The sequence below is a fragment of the Notolabrus celidotus genome, chromosome 15 (genome assembly GCF_009762535.1).
Source record: "Notolabrus celidotus isolate fNotCel1 chromosome 15, fNotCel1.pri, whole genome shotgun sequence".
NCBI classification, from domain to species: Eukaryota; Metazoa; Chordata; class Actinopteri; order Labriformes; family Labridae; genus Notolabrus; species Notolabrus celidotus.
Window position 1 is genome coordinate 17,980,443 of NC_048286.1, and position 20,672 is coordinate 18,001,114.

Sequence of the window (20,672 nt, forward strand, 5' to 3'; positions counted from 1 at the left end):
AATTATAATATAATATAATATAATATAATATAATATAATATAATATAATATAATATAATATAATATAATATAATGTAATGTAATATAATATAATATAATATAATATAATGTAATATAATATAATATAATATAATATAATCAATAAAGTAATATTTGATCTTATCTTAAATATGAAGAGTTTATCACATGACCAGGAGATGGCAGTATAATGCACATTTGGATTTGATTTTTTTTTTAAAGCCGTAGAAGAAGAAGGAATCACCAATCAGATCCCTTAAAACCGGAAGTAAACCAGTTTAAATATTGGGCGGCGTTGAATCTTGTACATCGCTTGGTAAGTGAGATTTTGTTGTTAGATAGAGGATAAAAACAAATAATTAAACTACTAAAAGTACATTGACTGTTGCATTACTTATATTGTATTCCATTACTCAAGTGATAACGTGTTTGTTTTATCGTGATCACTGCGAAGTTGTTAGTTAGCAGTTCGTTTCTTAACGCAAACGTTACCTGACTTTTGATACCTACCTTTACTTTCAGGACAGAGAAAGAGCCAAAATGGAGAACCATCTGTCTAGAGTCCTTGTTGGACTCTCTGTCCAAATCAGTCGAAGTGACGGTGAGCTGTTTTTCCTATCAGTTGTTGCTTAAACCTCATATACTATCATTTCCAATAGTTGATGTTGACGAGCTGTTTGTGTCTTTGTAAACAAGGTCGGGTGCATTCGGCTACAGTCAAGTCCGTGGATGCCGTTCGGTCCACTGTTATGGTCGAGTGGGTTGAGAGGAAGACGTGCCGAGGGAAGGAGGTCAGTATATCAGACAAAATGAAAATGCATTAGTGACGTTACTAATCAATTAACTGAATCTTCATCTACAACAGGGGTGTCAAACCCATTTCAGTTCAGGGGCCACATACAGCCCAAGTTAATCTGAAGTGGGCCGGACCAGTAAAATCAAACATAATAACTTATAAATAATGAAAACTTCAAATGTTTCCCTTTTTGTTTTAGTGCAAAAAAGTACAAGTACATTCTGAAAATGTTCACAATTAATGAACCATCTTTGAACAAAAACAGCTGTTTTATTTTTGACATGATGAGTCTCATAGTGGGACGAATATTTTACTCTTTAAGCCCCGAAACCTGCTGCTAACACACCAAACACACAGGTTACCCATTCACCTGACACAGTGTAATGTTTACTGCAAAAGAACAGATAGATTATAATAACGAAGGAGGTAAACTTGACTATTTTGGACCCCAGCTCCAGCATGAACAGTTTGCTTGCTGGACAGTGTTGTGTAGTGCTAGTAGTGATGGAGCGCACCATGCACATGTATGGTAAGCACACGTACAATATGTGGCTCCTTTCAAAGATTGTGGATCCACTGTTCCTACTGTGACAAGTTTATATATACTTTACTGCTAATTGGATCATCTTTTAGTGCTCTAAAAAGTAATTATGAATCTCAACCGGATCTACAACGTCTGTTCATGATGCCTTTCAAATGTCCCATGCACTTTTTTGTTTTAAGATTGTTGACATCCAAGTTACACGTTGTGTGTATTTTCCTTATGGCTGGATGTTTTTGTGAATCAGGTGGACGTGACTGAGTTGTGTACTCAAAATCCAGAGCTTTTGGACCTTGTTAACGCTGTAACCAATAAACCTGCTGATCCGCCTCTCCCTATGCCTGATAAGGTGAGTGTTCCCTACTTCATACGTCATAAGGTTACACAATTTTCAACCTCACAAAATTATCAAAAAGCCCTGTCTGGGCTGCTTTCTCGTCTTGTCTACACCACATCATTAAACTGGATCTTTTTTTTCCAACATAGCAAGAGGGAAGTTCAGTGGTACAAAGTATAGACTGTTACATTTCAAACTTGCGAGAATATTGTCCTTATCTTTTGATTTTGGACGGAACAAAAGTCCTGCATGAAAAGGGATGTTAATGTAAATGAATAATTTCTCCTCTCCCTATGTTTGCCTTGCAGTATGAGGGTCGACTGCGCTCATCCAGGATTCCTGCCCCTCCCTCTTGTGAGTAAATGTGGTGGTCTGTTTATTTTAGATTGCTTTGCCGTTAATAGTTTCTCCTAATGGCTTATCTCCTTCCCAAAGCTTCTGCTCCAACAGTCACCAAGACTGAAGAATCAGGTTGGCAAGGCATGCATGTTCCTCTTTGTAAAGTGAAATACTCTAATCACTGGGCCTTAATCACCAACATTGTCTTAAGATTTTTCTTACCTTTTTTTTTTTTCTCAAGAAGGTGCAAATTAAATTAAACTGATTGCACACTGGCCTCGAATTAAAAAGTTGATTTAGTAGATCTGAAACGGAGGTAGTGCTGTTTGCAGTGAAACACAGGAAGCTGATTCTTTTTCATTGTATTTTATAGCCTCAGTAGTGAATATAAACATATATACGCTGATATCACTCGTTCGTTCACTTTTAGACAGTGACTTTATGATGAAGCTGTTGCTGTAAAATTATTGACATCTGACAGTTTAGGGTTAATATTTCATGTTTCATTTTTGTAGGTCTATATCTGGCCAGTAAAGCTAATACTGATTAAAAAAAAAAATTAATATTCCTGAGTGCTGATTGCATATTAATGATTTTTGCAGTTCAAACTAAACATTGCATGATTTAAATAAAAGTTGATTAAATCATGTCGTTATCTAATTATATAAAGGTGCTAAATGAAGGACAAATATATATATAACCAAAAATTTTACTCTGACATGTCAGCACTCAAATGTGTGTTTGAGTGTTTTTGGGATTTTGTTCTGAGCTGGATAAATCCCAGATGAGAACATTTTGGTAAATGTCAGAATCTTCTTAAAAACTTCGTAAGTGAGTTTTAAGAACAATTTAGTTCTTAAGAATAGTTGGTGAATGAGGCCCACTTTTTGGTCATGGGATAAAGGTGTGAATTCCACTTAAATCCACATTTGCTGACTTGGCCACTAATTGTGCAATTAATAAAATCATAATCTAGCAGACGGACAGGCAGGTATCATTATGAGCAACACAACAGTTGCATGGAAGAGACTCCGCTCATGCTGTTGATGATCGTGCTGTATTATATCACAGATGGATTCACTGAATCAACACGTGTGAGGAGATAAACGCCAGCAGCAAAGCCGTTTCAACACTGCTTTGAAATCATTTTTAACTCAAAAAGCCATGACGGAGATCGGACGTTTTTTTTTGTTTAAACAGCGACCCTGTTGTCTGCAGACTTTCAGCCAGATGTGTCCCTCCATAAACTTCTTTAGACGATCATTAAATACTTATCTGATGAGGATATTTTGAAATCTTAATAACTATTAAACTAGTTTGCATTCACAAGAACTCCCTCTGTGTTTCAACACTTGTGTAAACTCCACAAACATTGTTACGCTCAGCTGAAGGTCTCCAGTTTACAGGGTCACTTTTAAAATTGCAACACTGGGAGAGACACTTTCGCGGAGGGCTGAGAGAAGACTTCTGCTACAAGCTGCCAAATCAAGGGAATCACAGCTTCTTCTTTTTTTTGAAAAGTACACACACAAAAAAAGAGAGAACAAATTAAAGAAAGAGAAATAAAGTGAATCACACGTGTGTGATGTTATTGCAGGCGGAATAAAAACACTGCGTTTATTCTACCAATCAGACACGTTCAGCATTGCAGGCCCTGCCCCCCAAAAGCCCCAGGACCTTTTGAAAAGTACTACCCCCTTAGCAGTGTCTTTTTAGGGGGGAGATTATCTACCCCTGAACTAAATTTGGACCCTGGGTCCACCGGTCGAAACGCACGTAGTTCAGGGGTTAAGTCCTTAGTTTCGAGGTAAAGTTCCTCCGGTCGAAAAACGCCTTAGTATTATACTCAAATATGTGTTGTCCTGCTGTAATTTTTAATCACCTGCTGCACTTGCACTTGTCTTAACTGGTGTTAATCTCTGCTGGCTCTGTTTTGTTTGTTCTGTTTCCTTGGCCTTCTATAGGATCTTGTGTCATGATGGAATGAATCACTTGTTATTGTGATCACTCTTGATCTTTCAAACTAGAGCACTGTTGAGTTTATCTTTACAGCTCTTTGATTTTGTTTACTTGTTTACAGTTGTCAACCGGTCTCAGACCAGGCAGACTTGTATGTTCCAACCTCCAGCCCCTGTTCGAGCATCAGTCGCCACCATTGAGACTTCTCATCCAAGCACGGAGACAGTCCACCCAGATCTCCCCCCTCCATCAGTCCTCTCAAGCTCTGGTGGGTAATGATGTCATACGCCACTGAAAGACGTTTACAATTTGGTGGTGTTATAGAAGTGCGAGATAATTACCAGTATGTGTCCTTGCCTGTACCGCATGTATTTCACTTTGACATTGTGAAGAGTCAATGACTCATTGGTAATAGTATCACAAGGTGCGGGACTGGGTATGGAAAGCGGTTGTATTCATTTAGAATAGACTTTGTATGTCTGATTACACTTAATCTTTTAATGCACTTTCTGATATATTCTGATTTAAAATATTTGTCATGTTTATAAACCCAAGAGCATCCTCCTGTCTCTTTCAGCCAATCCCAGTCGGCAGCGTAGAAGAAATGAGACCCAAGCAGCACAGTCGCTGCCACGCGAGTCAGTAAAGGAGAATGATGAACCTGAGAGGATGCCTCCTCCGCCTGCAGTTAAAAGTCAGTGAGCGATTTACAGTGGCCTGACTTTGTCACAATAATGCTCTCTAGTCTAGACACATTTTGTATACAGAAAGGCTGAATATATTGTGTATGTGAAGTGAATTTCCACTTTAAGCAAAGTACAAATACTTCCCATAGAAAACACAAAAGTAAAAGTACTGACTACATAAACTACTCAAAAATGCACAAAAAGCTACACAGCAACATGTGTGAATATAAATGTTTATGGACTATTTTGTGATTTAAATGTTGGATCCTAATCATGAGATGGGACGAAACTACATTTATTAACCACTAACAAAGTGTTCATCATCTCAAGGCTCTTTGGTTAGAAGAAAATCTGTGGCTCCCCAAGAACTGAACAAAGGCAACAAAAGAATCTCCTGTGTCATGAAGCCCTCTGAGATGCACACAAAGAAGGGAAAGGTGAGGATATTTTTCTTCAGTCTATCTTTTGTGAATCAGAAAAGTGTAGCAAGGTAAGAACTTTATGAAAAAAGAAAACTTCCTTTTCCAGTTATATTTGATTCGTCTTGATATCCTCTTAGTTTGGCGATATTTCTCGACCAAACCAGAAGTTTTACGAGATGATCCAAGACTTCCGAGAGACCATGGAAATAATCCCCATGTCAACCACTGACTGTGTAAGTTTGGACTTTAATAACCCTGTGTCTGTATGTAAGTCTATGCTAGTGTTTGCTCATAGCCCAAAATTACAGCACTTGAACAAAATTTGTGATCTCACAGGTTGAACCTCAAAGGATCTGTGTGTGTGTTCGCAAGCGGCCCCTTAACAAGCAAGGTATTGTGCGACTGATGACTAACATCCTTTACTCTGCATCATCTGTATAAATAGGAGGAAGTCATGGCACTCTGCAAAAATGTGTCTTTTTTTTTAACTGCAGACTTTCATGTGTTTTCCAGAGATGAATAAGAAGGAGATAGACGTGGTGTCTGTGCCTGGAAGAGGTTCTTTGCTCATTCACGAGCCAAAACAGAAGGTGGACCTCACCAAGTACTTGGACAATCAAATCTTTCACTTTGACTACTCCTTCGATGAAACCTCCAACAACAACTTAGTCTACAAGTAATGACCCAGATGTTTCTTTCAGTTTGCAACAAGGGGATATAACTGTATGTTTTATATATTTGTAAATGTCCCCATCTTATTTTATATTTACTAACACATTAAGATACCCTTTTTTAATTCTGAGATGAAAATATCAGAACTCAAGGTATCTTCATGCATCCAGGGTTTTAGTTTCTCCTTAACTTTTTGGCTGTAAAGATAGTAGTAATAATTTAGCAATCAGTCTAGAAATTAAAATGTTGCAAGTATTTCTCTGACATGTTTTCTTAGTTTAGAAGAGCAAAATTCCTGATAGATTTTCCCTTTTTTTTTTAGGTTCACAGCCAAACCCTTGGTGCAGTCAATTTTTGAAGGGAGCATGGCAACATGTTTTGCCTATGGACAGACAGGAAGTGGGAAGACTCATGTAAGTCCCTGCTTAGCTGTGTCATGGTGAATTGTTTTGAACAAGTATTTTTGTTAAGGTGAATTTTGCTCTTTTTCATGTTAATTGTTAAAAAAATTTTCTCCTAGACAATGGGAGGTGATTTCTCAGGGAAGCAGCAGAATAGTGCCAAAGGAATCTACGCTTTAGCAGGTAGGACTAGAAACATCCTTAGTGGTTCTCTATGAGCTTTAAATCAGAAGAGAGCGTTTTTGGTGCTTTCACATCGTGCCTTTGCTTTACTTTATAGATCATCTTACCTCTTGAAAGAGAACTCTGAATCTTCTCTTTTTTCCTCTCTCTTAGCCCAGGATGTTTTCACTAATCTCAACCATCGGAGATATGCTAACATGGAACTCTCTGCCTACGTCAGTTTCTTTGAGATTTACAATGGAAAAGTAAGAGAAACTTCTCTCCTGTGAACACATTGGCAACATTTGACTGAAATATCAACTTACACTCAAATGAATGTTTGATCTAGGTGTACGACCTGCTGAACAATAAGGCAAAGCTCCGGGTTCTGGAGGATGAGAGACAGCAGGTTCAGGTGGTGGGGCTGGAAGAGGTTTACGTGTCCTCAGCAGAGGAGGTGATTAAGATGATACAGATGGGCAGCTCATCCAGGTACATATGTGGATAATGTGGACAAAATATATATATTTATTATCGTTTCTAATCAGTATTTTAGGTGCAACTTCTGGTATAGAAATAAGGAATCTCCATGTCATAGTATGTTTGAGGAAAGATAAATACAATAAATAAAACTTGGCTTATTTTCCTTTACTTCTGTTTTCTCCAGAACATCAGGCCAGACCTCGGCCAATGCCAACTCCTCCCGCTCTCATGCCATCCTCCAGATTGTCTTACGACGCAATGACCGGGCCTCCACTCTCCACGGGAAATTCTCATTGGTGGACTTGGCTGGCAATGAGCGTGGAACAGATGTCAGCAGCAATGACCGAAGCACTTTGGTGGAGACTGCAGAGATTAACCGCAGCCTGCTGGCTCTAAAGGTAAAACAATGCTTGCTGTGACTGTATGCACAGATCATTTATTTGGTTGGCTTTAGCTGCAGAGCCAGAAATGTCGTCTCACTTCAGATGCAATCTCTCTTGCAGCTCAGCTCATTTACATAATCAGAAAAATAATAAGCCTGCATGGCACTCAATGTTGTCACGATCAAAGTAAATAATGCCTATATGTCCTCTCTTGTGTTCTATAGGAGTGCATTCGCTCTCTGGGAATGAACAGTGATCACATTCCTTTCAGGATGAGCACGTTAACCAAGGTCCTCAGGGATTCATTCATTGGAGAGAAGTCAAGGACCTGCATGGTGTGTTCAATCACTGAACTGTCTCTGTCTGTCATGCAGTGTATTGTTGTCTAATGACACTTAAGTGGATACCACAGATGTATGCAAAAAAAAGCTCAAATTATGGTGTTAATGCTTTTTAAATGTACAGTGTAGTATTTCATGGAACAGGCTTGATTAAAAATGAAATACTGTACCTTTTTAAGAATGGATGGATAACAGAGCTGCCCTATTTGAACATAAAAATGAAAGACAAGATGCATATATTTGACATTAAATAATAATTACGTTAACATGTAAGACCTGCCAACCCTCTTTTTTTATCAGGGATAGGGATATGTTTTATTTTAAAATTGGCCAGGGTGGAAAAATAGAGCTTCAGTCTGACCTTTTTTCAAACCTAGAAGCCTACATCTGTGGTTTGATGTTAAATTATATTCAGGCTCAACATGTTTTTGTATTCAGCTGATATATAATGTATTTGAACTGGAATTAATGTACCTTTTTTTATGTACCTATGTTTCTTTTTCTTATTCCACAGATTGCCATGGTGTCTCCAGGCATGGCTTCATGTGAATACACAATGAACACCCTACGTTATGCTGACAGGTAAATTTCATGCTGCAGAAGTTTATCTTCATTTCAAGCTGATTCTTTTTTTTTTTTATCTCTGTTTCTTTAATGGAAATATTGACTTCATACTGTTTTAAAGAATGTCATTGAAGGAAGATGTTTTTGAACTTTTTGTGCAGAGTGAAGGAACTGAATGGAAACTCCAAAGTCAGTGCCCCAGCTAAATGTCAAGAGCCGATGGAGAGTTCCACAGAGGAGGTCAGACTGCACAAGATCAACATCATAATTTGGATGTGTTATTTTTTTATAGTCATGCTTCATTTAAATATTTCAATTCACCTTGGTTTCTTGTAGGAATCTGCTGTGGATACCAGTGTGTATGATGCCATATCTCAGGTGGCAGAGCTGGAGGAGAAAGTTTACGTAGAGCTGCAGGTAGTTTTCTGAACACTGCACTTCCTTATAAAGTACCAAGTATTTTCTAAGCCTTATTAAGTCCTTATACTTACATGACTTTGTTTCTCAGAGGTCAAATGAACTGGTCAAGGCAATGGAGCAAGTCTCGTACAACATTGAGGATGGAGTTCAGGATCTGGTGGAACATTCCCAAAAGTTGATGGGTTTGTACAAAGCAACCTTTCATTTGAGTTGTCTTACTTACAAACCTGAAAGTATAAATGCCAATATTTGTTGACAATAATCATAGCCATGTTACTTTACCATTCAGAGTTTATGTACAATTGTTGGGGAGGACTGAATGTTGGTGCTTTTCCTGAAATATTTGCTTTCATTTGTCCTTCACACAGACTTGGTGTCAGCTCTGCAGTCTTCTGTGAATACGGAGAGAATGGCAAGGATGAACCACTGAGTCAAACCTGACAAACTAACCTGGATGAATGCTTTTTGTCTATTGACCTATGTTTCAACGTGGTTCCCTTTGGTTTTATTGTAATTTTGGTTACTCAAATAAATAAAATGTATCCTTACACTAACTTGTAAAAAATAGTCTAAAGAGAAAGTTTTATAGGTTATAAGATGCTTATTCACCACATGTATCTTAGACTCTGTGTTAATAATCACATCAAACACTGATTTTGTTGCATTCAGACATTAACCAGTGCTTATGAAAATCTTGTCAGTTCTTTATAAGCACTAATAAAAAAATCAATGAAGCTCTTAGGACTTTCTTATTATAGCAAAATAAACATGGTTTCTATTAGTTAAATGTCAAACTTTAACCAGGTTGCATTTTAGTTCATTGTTTACTGGCTATTGCAGTTTAGCTTTACTACCAGTTTGAATTTGAATTGAAGAACATTGACTTGTGCAGTAAATAAATCCTCTTTTATGCACTTTTCAACTTTGAACTGTGTTCTTCACTGCTCTCCTATCTGAAATGAGCTCTACAAGAGATCAAAGTGAATAAAATGTATGAAAGGAATTACAGATGGATATTTGAAATCGGACAAAACATGACTTATAGAAATTGAAACATCATTCCATTGTAATTAAATATATACTTCTAAAATGATTCAAAATATGTGTAAATCTATCAGAGCAATCTATTATTTCAAGTTTAATGTAAGTACCAAAATAGATTCTAAATTTAATAGACCTTGGCAAGTCAAACAAAAAAGTGGAAAAATGTCTGGAGTCACCCAAAACTCACTTTCTCGCTTCAGATGCAAGTGTTCACAAGACCTAAAACTTGTTTCACTATGAAGCCTAGTGTTACTGACCCAATTATAATGCTGAAATGTATCATGAGAACATGCTCATATTAAAACTGAGTACAGACATTCTGGATTTACGCTGATCTGAAAGTACAAGATCCCATGCCTGCTCCACAGGTGGGAATGAGAGAGAAAATACTCTGTTGTCAAATAAGTGTGTCAGGTTTTCATCTGTTTAAAAAAACAGCCAAGTTGTTGTAAACATCAGAGTTAAAATTTCATGTGACTGGTGTGACCGTTGAATACATCTCCCAAATTTCATCTAGACCAGGGGTTCCCAAAGTGTGGGTCGGGACCCCCTCGGGGTCGTGAGATGTCTTCTAGAATGTTGGGTTTTTTTTTTTTTAAAGTTATCTAAATATAGTACATTTTAACCATTATAGTAAAAAATATAAACAAAAATAGTAGCTAAACTTGAAATAAAACCTTGAAAGTGTAATGAGTTTTCTGCCTTTCTTCTTGCCTGATGACTCCTAAATTAAATTTTTCTGCAGACCAGCTAAATGAAGCCACATTAAATAACTTTGAGGGACAGTGGGGGTCGTGAGTCTTTGGCACCTATATTTTGGGGATCGCAGGCTGAAAAGTTTGGGAGCCCTGATCTAGACAGTCTAGACAGACAAAAATTCTTAGAATAAGTTTCAACATCTCTTCTGATGATGTCATATATACAGAAGAGGATTAGGGCCAATATATATTTTCTATTTTTATGATTTATTTTAAAAATGTCAGAATTCTGAGATTTAAGTCAGAATTCTGAGATTAAATTCAGAATTATGAGATTAAAATCAGAACTTTGACTTTTTTCACAGAATTTTGAAGGTTTTTTTTCTGACATTCTGATTTTAATCTAAGAATTCTGACTTTTTCCTCTGAATTCTGACTTTAATCTCAGAGTCCTGATTTTTTCTCATAATAATAATGATAATAAAAAATATATTTATTGGCCTTTTTTTTTTTAAAGTGTCCCTAATCTTCTTCCGTACTTTATAAACAAAATAATCATCATTATTATTTTATAATTATTGTATTTGAACTTAAATAAATACTTTTAAAGGTTGTGATTTTTTTCGACATCTTTTATTTATGTCGATGTAATTTCGGCAGCACAATATATACAACATGACATACCTGAATCTTGATAAAAAAAGGTGGCACTGAGGTCGGTTGAACAGCCACACCAGTGGGGGGCGCTGCGGCTGAATTGAAACAGAGTTGTAACACCGAAGGAAAAGGAGGAACCTAACGAGGTGTCCAGATTAACCATAACCTCCCTCCGTCTGTAGTGAGTGAGGAAACAAACCCCGGAACGGATGGCGATGAAGTGGTCACGGTTTACTCTCCTCGTCTTGGGGGTCATGTCTCTGTGTTACGCCTCGTCTGGAGACAGCAGCGGCGTAAAGAAGATGAAAATGCAGTTTGCCACGGGACCTCTGCTGAAGTTTCAAATCTGGTAAGCAAATAAGCAAAATTCTGGCGAGTCATTGCAAAGCTAGCTCACTTCCCCGGCTAACAACATCGTAGGCCGAAAATCGATGAAGCTGGCTAACTAACCCGAAGGCAGTGAACGCGTTAACATGTAACATGAGGAGTTATTCATTGGCCATATTACACAACCATAGTCCAAATGAACCGGGGAGATAATCTGTGGAAGTTCCTGATTTTGAGTTTCCTTGAACGCTTAGTCAAAAACATGTCTCCTCTTCCGCTGTCAAAAATGTGAGTTCATGCAAAATAATTATACATTTGGGCAGCTCCTGTTTCTTTGAAGCCAAAATTACACCCCAATGTAATGTTTCTTATGTAGAGCACTTTGATTATGACCTATCTAAACATACATTGTTCACAAACGTGCCTTACCTCGTGTCCTCTGGTTAGATTAAATCCTGCTTTGTACTTGTGCCGACAGTTTAAATCCCATTAAAGAGCCCCTTCTCAGGAGAAGTGTATTGCTCACTTTGCCTCAAATCACCCCAAATTAAAGGCAAATTCAGACGTCATATTTTACTTTTAGATGTCACTTGATATTTACAGGTTATTGCACGTGGATGCTTGACATAATGATAATTGTATTACTTGCCTTTTAACTGGAATATTGACTTAAATGTTGCTTTAATATTTTAGTAATTTTAACTGTTATCTTATTCTATTTTTATTTGTTTTTTCATTCATTTATTTATTTATCTACTCAGTTTTATTGATATTTTTAGCCTTAGTTTTATTTTCAACTCCTATCCTTACCCTTTTAAAATCTAGTTTAACTATTTGTATTCTTAACTTTGTTGATTTAACTTATTCTAATAGCACATATTTTATAGTTGGTGTTAAGTCTCCATTATATTTTGTTATTTAAATTTTTATTATTATTATTATTATTATTGTTATTATTATTATTTTCCCCTAATATGTCCAGCCATTGTTTTATTTCTGCTTCTTTCTTGTTTTTCAATCGCTGTAAAGCACTTAGACGTCACTTGATATTTAAAGGTTATTGCACATGGATGCTTGACATAATGATAATTTTATTACTTACCTCTTTACTGTAATATTGACTTAAATGTTGCTTTAATATTTTAGTAATTTTAACTGTTTTCTTCTATTTTTCTTTATTCATTCATTTATTTATTTTATTTATCTACTCAGTTTTATTAATATTTTTAGCCTTAGTTTTATTTTAAATTCTTATCCTTACCCTTTTAAATCTTTTTATTTAAATATTTTAACTATTTTTCTATTCTTAAATTTTTATTTAATTACACATATTTTATTGTTGGTGTGCATTAGTCTCTTTTATTTTTATTATTTTTATTATTTTTATTTTCCCCTAATATGTCTTGCCATTGTTTTATTTTTGCTTCTTTCTTGTTTTTCAATGGCTGTGAAGCACTTTGGGTTGCATATGATTTGTATGAAAGGTGCTATATAAATAAAACTTGATTGATAAGTAAAGAAGACGTTAAAATAATAATTTGCAATGCAAATGTTGCTCTTGGGTAATGTCAGCACAGGTCAAACAGAACAGCATAGAGAAGTGGAGAGAAAACTGCAAAATGTTTCAAGCTGGCAACCCTGCAGCTAGCTTGACTTTCACACTGCCATGAAAAATTCCACTGAACTGATGTGCAGATGAAGTTAGCTTTCAAGTGTGCCTGATCTCAAGGGTATCATAACAATCTACACATGAGATTTTTGTACTGTGGCTTTCTTTTGTTTCTGCATGTTCCTTCAATTGTTCTCTGTATTTGTTTCCCTAACAGTCCTTTTTTTTTTTTCCCACACAGCATTTCCTGAGGGTACAAGCGGGTGTTTGAGGAGTACATGCAGGCCTTGTACCAGCGGTACCCAGACATCCGTATTGAAGGGGAGAACTACCTTCCTATACCCTTATATCGGTAAGAGAGAAAGATTGTCCGCCTGGATTATTTCCAGTTTTACAGTGGCTCCCTGAAAGAAGTATTCATTCTACTGGGGGATATGAATTTAAACACAGCCTGCCTTATCTGGCTGTAGATTTAGTTTGGATAGTTTAAAAGATGTAGATGAATAGATTAGCCTTGGAAATAAAAAACTTGGACCTGAAGGTGCAACATGTTATTTATTGTGGTAGAGGCAAAAGGTTACCGTCATCCATAGTTAAAAAAAGAAAGTAAATTCTATAAAATTATGGGATAAAAGCAATTATTATAAAATGAACGTGCTTTTTGTCAATCAATCAATCAATCAAGCTTTATTTATATAGCACCTTTTCATACAAATCAAATACAACCCAAAGTGTTTTACAGCGATTGAAAAACAAGAAAGAAGCAGAAATAAAACAATGACAAGACATATTAGGGGAAAATAATAATAATAATAATAATAATACAAATTTAAATAACAAAATATAATAGAGACTAATGAACACCAACAATAAAATGTGTTATTAAAATAAGTTAAATCATCAAAATTAAGAATACAAATAGTTAAACTAGATTTTAAAAGGGTAAGGATAGGAGTAGAAAATAAAACTAAGGCTAAAAATATCAATAAAGCTGAGTAGATGAATGAAAAAAAAAAATAAAAATAGAATAAGATAACACTTAAAATTACTAAAATAATGAAGCAACATTTAAATCAATATTAAAATAAAAGGTAAGTAATACAATTCTTAAACCCTACATAAAAGCCAGACTGAATAAATACGTTTTTTAGTTTATGGTTTGAAAGTCTCAATATATGTCAATTGTTTTTAATAGAAATCGATATGCCTTGTAAAACTATGTGACCCCTTGTGACCTAATGCTGCTATTTAAATGGCAGGACAGTGAGTAGAGTAGGCAGCTTGGAAGAGAGACTAAGGTACGACTTTGCAACAAAGGGACACAGGTTTGTTTTGAACTCAGGCCACCCAGACTGTAGCCTCCTTACGCTAGGCGTGATTTAACTACTGACCTGGTGACCCAATAAGCTTTTAGCTTAAGGTCTTTATTTGTCAGGAAACCATTTAGCCAAACTCGGCATAAAAAAAAATCAACATTTCTGATTTCAAAACACAAAGCTTCCTCAGCAGTAACTTTCACTTTCATAGACTGGTTCTGAACTTGTTCCACATGTTACAGATGAATGATAGGAAGAACAGGGAAGCAGTATGCAGGCTCTGTGTTGCATGTTGATGAGTGTAGTATTTAGCATTGTGGATTTCCCTTGTAGAATCATAAGCATTGTGTCTTTTTAGATGATTTTAATATGACTATACTTTATTCTAAACCTCAATTAATCCCATTGTTTTGTGATGTCAGGGCCATGAATTGTTTTAACATCTAATTTCTTGTTTTCTTTCTGCAGACACATTTCTTCCTTCCTGTCTGTGTTCAAGCTGCTGTTGATCGGGCTGATTATTGTTGGCAGGGACCCTTTCGCCCTTGTTGGTATGCAAGCCCCAGGCATCTGGGAGTGGGGTCAGGGAAACAAGGTAAGGCTTAGAGGAACTGTAGGAACATTAAATCAGATCATATGGGAGACATGTTCATGAATGGAGTCAGATTGTCAGTGCATTGATGCTAAAATAAAGTTTGGCTGTTTCTAACACAGTTTTTCCTCTGCCAAGCACAATTTAGACCCATGGGATATCATTAGCTGTTAATTGAGGGTGCACAGCTTGTGTTGCTAAGTATTGTTTTGCTTGCTGTTATTCCCTAAGTCACAAAGGCTCAGTGAGACTGTTTTGTTTGCAAATATCTGATGTTTGCAGTCACTGGCCAATCTTACTCTATCACATTTGAACAGAAAGATGAGACTGATAAGATGTAGAGTAGTTTTAGCATCACTGCTTAAAGCATTATTCTAGACCAGAGTCTAAAGGGTTTCCTGCTTTTGAATGTGCATTTGGAGCTGCTTCTGTGACAGATTCCAAAATCAGATGACTTAAAAAGAAAACGTATCTCATTTACTGTAGCCAGCCTTGTCATTCAGCACTGTGTAATCTGACTTTGCCTTAATCCCATTATCCAATAAGTAAAGCTGTTTTTGAGAAGGTTTTGTCCAGGCCACACATGCACAACATGTCTGTTCCCAACCGTCTCTCAGACAGAAAGTAAGAAACAACGGTTTCAAGTCTTGAGTTTTCACATTTTTATAAACATCAATCAAAACCTAGCTCAAGAAAAACACCCCTGAAGCTTTGCTGCCTTTATGTCTGTGTGTGAATATAAACATTACTAACAGAAGCAGTGATACAGGATTTCTTTTAGGCTAAAATCCCAATGAAGAAATATATAGAGGGGGAAAATATTCATAAACTAACCACTCTGGCAGTATTTACCTTCTAATGCTATTGTCTCTCTGTGGCTTCAATAACTGCAGAACTGGGATGGCTGAAATTACCTTGCAAAAAAACCCTTCACATTTACTCACTGGAAATTACTATCATCCTGTTTCCTTATAGTGTTCTGATATTGTTACATGAATAAGAACAATTGAGAAAACTGCAAAAATAACTACCAGTAAAGAAGAAGGTGGTAGATATTTTTTTCTGCAGTACTGTTTAACCAAGCGGCAACCTTTGGTCTAAAAATAGTCCAATTCGGAAGTGCTAAAAACTGCAGTTCATCGAGGATCCGCTTGAGGCTGGCTCCGGAAGTACCGGAAACCACATACACATGCTTACAGCTTGGTACAAAAGACGAGTGTGGTCTGGATAGCTCATTTCTCGATCGCCACACACTGTACGGGCGGGTGAACTTTTTTCTAACGCAGCAAATTTGGAAGATATTGGGATTATGAGTCTTCCAATGAGAAGCACAGCTGACTTGATTGACAGGCAGGAACACTGTAGCTGTCGGCTAGAAGGTTCAAACTCCGCCTCTTTACCTCACAATTGCTCAACAGCAGCAATATGGCTGCCGCCGCTGACGATTGGTCTCAAAACAGCTCTTCAGAAACAGATGGGTGATATCACGGATACCCCATTATTTATACAGTCTATGTGTTTAACTCAAGTCCCTCATGTGTTTCCGACAGATTTATGCTTGCATGATGGTGTTCTTCCTCAGTAATATGCTTGAAAACCAGTTAATGTCTACAGGAGCGTTTGAAATCACATTAAATGGTAAGTCTACTTTTCCCCAGTGTGTTATTTACAGACTGAATCAAATATTATCTGTTTAAGATTCATCTCAGCTGACTGCCACTATTGTTAGTGTTTGCACAGTGGCAATGTTTAGTAAACATCAATGTTTTGTGATTTCATATCACGACTGTAATGACTGGGATGGCTTCATCTGTCTTTGTAACATAACATGGAACTGTGTGAAGCTGTTTACATGGAACAAAATTCATGAATCACAATCCTGGTGTGTTGTCCGTCCATAGACGTGCCAGTGTGGTCAAAACTAGAATCCGGCCACCTGCCCTCCATGCAGCAGCTTGTGCAAATCCTGGACAATGAGATGAAGATGAACGTTCACATGAACACAAAACCACACCACTCCTAACCCTACTCTCAGAATACTGGCTGGAGCTGAAAGCCCCTCCATGTAAGTACACAAGTGTTCATTGCACTGTAAAAAAAAAAATTAGTTGTTTTAAAGGTGACATATCATGCAAAATTGACTTTTTAATGGTTCTTTACCTGAAATATGTGTCCCTGGCATGTCTACAAACCCCCCAAGAATGAAAAAAATCCATTCTGCCCCTGTTTTGATTTCTACACCTTTCTGTAAATGTGTGTGAAACGAGCCGTTTCAGACTTCCGTGTTTTTGTTACATAACAACAATATCCGGTCTGTAACGGAGTCAGAGCTCGGAGCTTGTTCAGCCCATAGACTGTATAAAATAATACTGAATCCCTCCCCCGTTTTTCATTACCTGCACAAATATGTGCCAACAAGGAGCTTAGGAGGGAGGCATGCTAGTTGTAGGCTTTCTTAATAAACACAAAGGTCGGTTTTACTCCCCACGTCTGCAGATTTGAAGATATAGTGGATGATTTTTATTTGTCATGGATAAGTGCTAGCGCTAATTAGCATAGCCACATAGCTATATGTTCATAGCTGTAGCTGTAGCTGTAGCTGTGTACCAAGACACACGTCGACATACTGACAAATAAAACAACAAGAAACACTAAATCTGTGACCAATCCTTCATAAAAGGTCCTGCTGCCTTTCTGGCAGAGGTCGGTTTTACTCCCCACGTCTGCAGATTTGAAGATCTAGTGGATGATTTATCATGGATGAGTGCTAGCGCTAGTTAGCATAGCCACATAGCTACATGTTCGTAGCTGTGTACCAAGACACACGTCTACATACTGATAAATAAAACAACAAGAAACACTAAATCTATGACCAATCCTTCAGAAAGGTCCTGCTACAGGCGCCTCTCCGTCAGGATCAGATTCAGAGGGTTGAAGTAACGCGATCTCTGAGCAGCCGTGTATATTCAGCCAACATGTAAACATTAGATCAACGTGCTGGAGAGCCGAGGCACATCCACTTCCGGAGGGGGCGTGGTCAGAGGGAAAACAGAGTGTTCTGATGAGGAATGAAGAAGAGGACTTTTCAGGCATGCCAAAATCTGATTTCAAAGTGTTTTTTTGAGCATAAACTTTAAATACATGTTTTTGGGACCTCTTAGACCAATATATATTGATGAAAAAAGCGTGATATGTCCCCTTTAAATCATGTTTTGGACTCCTGGCTCGTTGAAATGATCATTCTTTTTTTCTCTTCCTTTCCAGGTTTGAGGTAGGTTTCTCTCTGGGCTGTGAGGTGATGTTTATGAAGGTCTGCGCTGAAGGCAGGAGGACTGCTAGCACAGACTGGATGCCCCCATCACTCTTCACCATGCCCCTTAGAGACAACCCGCCCCTGACGCCAGAGTGGGATCCATGGCAACAATGCCGGCCATGCTGTTATTTTCTTTTACAATTCATACTACTGCAGAAATCACTCTGTTGACATAAGTGGTCCTGTATGGAGAGATTTAACAATGATTCTTATAGTCTTTAACTTGTTGCATATAATTGAATTATGTGAATAAAAAAAAAACAGTGTCATTTATATCTGAGCCATATGTAGGATTTAAGTTTATTGTTCTTATTGTAGCTTAGCCATGTAGAAAATGCAACATCTAAAATCTGTCATCACTGTTGTGAAAATAACATTGGGAAATGATGTCTTGGTATGATTTCTGAATAATTTTTATATTAACATAACTTGGAGGAAGCAAAGAGGATTAATAAAACGTGTAACTATTTAACTGTGAAGATGTGGTTTGTTTTTGAGGTTTTATCTTTGTGGTGCAACAGTGTCAAATAGAAATTCTTCATGAACTAAAGGAGTTGGAGAGAAAAAAAAGTACTTCAAGTGATGGGAGATTTGGTTGGATTATGCGAGTGCCATCAAGGTGTAGGTCAGTCTAGGCAAAGGAAACCTGGGACACTAAGTAGGGTCCAAGTCAAGCCACAGTCCACCTTCAAGCCATCTGCTCTATTACAGTGTAGGAGGGTCTGAAGAGCTGCACTAATTTAATTTAGGGAGACTAAACATTACATGAGCACAAGGCTAATCAGAGGGAAGTCAGAGCCCTCTATATGGGCTTGAGATTGTGAAAGTCACTTATGGGTTCAAGAAATTTGGGGCATGACATATTTAATGCAGCTTCTATTTCATATGATATAATCTAGCATGCACCTGAGATTACCTTTAAGACTCATTTTCCTCTTTGCTTTTCACAAATTGTCAATACCAGCAAACCGCTTTTATTTTTATTTTGTCACTTAATTCTATTTAAAATGTGCAACTTGAAAATACTGTGCCAAAATTAAAAATAAAATGTTTCAGATTTGTATTAGCCATCCTCTGTACAACAGCACCTAGTTAGCATGTTTAATGCCATATAAGACCTGTTTTTATTGTCTCACTGAGTATTCTATCTCAGAAATACCTCCAGACATCAGTGGATGAAATCTCACTCTCACGCATCACATCAGCACTGACTTCCAGAATCTTGGTGAAGATGCTGAATAGGCAGTTGCATGTTGAGCCTGGCTGCTAACTAACAGTTCCTCCTTCAGTATTCATGAGGCCATGTTTGTTTCAGATTTAGCCTGGGAACGAAAAGTTTTAGGAGTTACTTAACTGTGAGGCTCGGACTGCCCCACCTCCACCGACGAACCCTCGCTCCCTCATTCAAACACTGACAACCTTTTCTGTTAAAGATCATCCTGCGGTGTAAACGCACACATTAGTTATTTTATTCCAAAATATTATCAAAGAAAAAGGATAATAGTTAACTTATCTACATTTACTAAAAACATTGATAAAGAAATAAAAATAAAAATAATTTACAAATAAACTCTTTAAAAGTCCCACAATGTGATTTCCTGGATTTTCTTTTCTCATTTTGTCTCTCATAGTTGATGAAAATTACAGACCTCTCTCATCTTTCTAAGTGGGAGAACTGGCAAAATCAGTGGCTGACTAAATACCTTTTCCTCCCACTGTGTGTGTATATATATATATATATATATATATATATATTTAATCTCGCCCACCTATCATTTCTTAAGCTGTCATTTTGCACAGTGTTGTCATGTGCTCAAGCTCGAGTTTTGTCATTGCTACTTTGACACTAAACCTTGAAATCAATCCCAATGATAACATAGAGTTTAAAGCCATTAGTGGATACAAAACCCACGCAGAACCATCAGGGAACACGGTAAGAAACTTCAAGCCATTGCTGTAGTGCTGCTTTAGAATGTCTGCCCCTTCCTATTAACAAATAGGGCTGAACAAAATCAAAAGAACATTTTTATGACAGATATTTTACCAATTTTACATATCAGTCATTTCCCACACTGAAAGTAAATCAGTTCGGAACTATTGTCAGTTACCTAACCCTAACACTAAACTAAAAAATAAAAGAATACAGGTTGAAAATGTTGGTACCAAACAAATTAATAAAACTCTTTTTTTTTTTTGTTATTACTCACTTTCTTCCTCACCTCAAGCTCCTGTGCCCGTATCAGATTCACTGAAGGTTTGGCATTTCCCCACAATACTCACACTTCACGGGATATAATGTCAGAGGCTGAGACTGGACAGTAAAAAGGTTAAACTGTACTAGTTGTTGCTTCAGATGAAAAATGTACAACAAGAGGGAGGAATGGTTGTTAACTTTATCTTGTTGTCGTCCGACTCCCAATGGTATCTCAGAACTCTATCTGCTCTGATACTAAAGGTGAGCAGGTCATTGACAGACTGTGGACCAATATCTGTTATCCTCTGAGAAAAATACAAGAACTTTAGCAGCATTTTTGATACTAATTGATTCAAACACACTGAGACCACACTCTTAAGTAAATGTAAATGCATCTA

The 20,672-nt window shown here is 37.0% G+C and overlaps 2 protein-coding genes across 4 annotated transcripts; both read left to right on the forward strand.

Moving 5' to 3' along the window:
- The first annotated feature begins 267 nt into the window (after window positions 1-267).
- kif2c (kinesin family member 2C) lies at window positions 268-9,443 on the forward strand. Of its 3 annotated transcripts, none has more exons than XM_034702065.1 (23): window positions 268-334; window positions 541-619; window positions 715-809; window positions 1,603-1,704; window positions 2,001-2,046; window positions 2,128-2,172; window positions 4,112-4,258; window positions 4,568-4,684; window positions 5,007-5,113; window positions 5,236-5,331; window positions 5,435-5,489; window positions 5,612-5,774; window positions 6,093-6,183; window positions 6,291-6,354; window positions 6,508-6,599; window positions 6,683-6,825; window positions 7,001-7,214; window positions 7,424-7,534; window positions 8,055-8,122; window positions 8,266-8,344; window positions 8,441-8,521; window positions 8,613-8,706; window positions 8,893-9,443. In XM_034702065.1, the coding sequence occupies exons 2-23, from the start codon at window positions 559-561 to the stop codon at window positions 8,952-8,954; spliced, it is 2,133 nt and encodes a 710-aa protein (XP_034557956.1). In that variant the 5' UTR covers window positions 268-334; window positions 541-558; the 3' UTR covers window positions 8,955-9,443. The 3 variants fall into 3 exon arrangements, with proteins under 3 accessions (XP_034557956.1, XP_034557959.1, XP_034557958.1); XM_034702067.1 differs by having other exon boundaries at window positions 269-334; window positions 2,128-2,163; XM_034702068.1 differs by lacking the exon at window positions 2,128-2,172.
- Window positions 9,444-11,046: 1,603 nt separating this feature from the next.
- selenot1a (selenoprotein T, 1a) lies at window positions 11,047-18,559 on the forward strand. The gene is made up of 6 exons (XM_034702069.1): window positions 11,047-11,272; window positions 13,101-13,211; window positions 14,644-14,770; window positions 16,318-16,405; window positions 16,669-16,832; window positions 18,032-18,559. Exons 1-5 carry the CDS (start codon window positions 11,133-11,135, stop codon window positions 16,788-16,790), a joined length of 588 nt encoding a protein of 195 aa, XP_034557960.1. The 5' UTR covers window positions 11,047-11,132; the 3' UTR covers window positions 16,791-16,832; window positions 18,032-18,559.
- The last annotated feature ends 2,113 nt before the right edge of the window (window positions 18,560-20,672 follow it).

What these genes read in the sequence shown, in the direction of transcription:
- kif2c (XM_034702065.1), top strand. Translation starts at nt 559, where the DNA reads ATGGAGAACCATCTGTCTAGAGTCCTTGTTGGACTCTCTGTCCAAATC. An exon ending in TTGAGATTTACAATGGAAAA is followed by an intron (nt 6,600 to 6,682) that starts GTAAGAGAAACT and finishes TGTTTGATCTAG; the next exon opens with GTGTACGACCTGCTGAACAA. An exon ending in GCAGCCTGCTGGCTCTAAAG is followed by an intron (nt 7,215 to 7,423) that starts GTAAAACAATGC and finishes TGTGTTCTATAG; the next exon opens with GAGTGCATTCGCTCTCTGGG.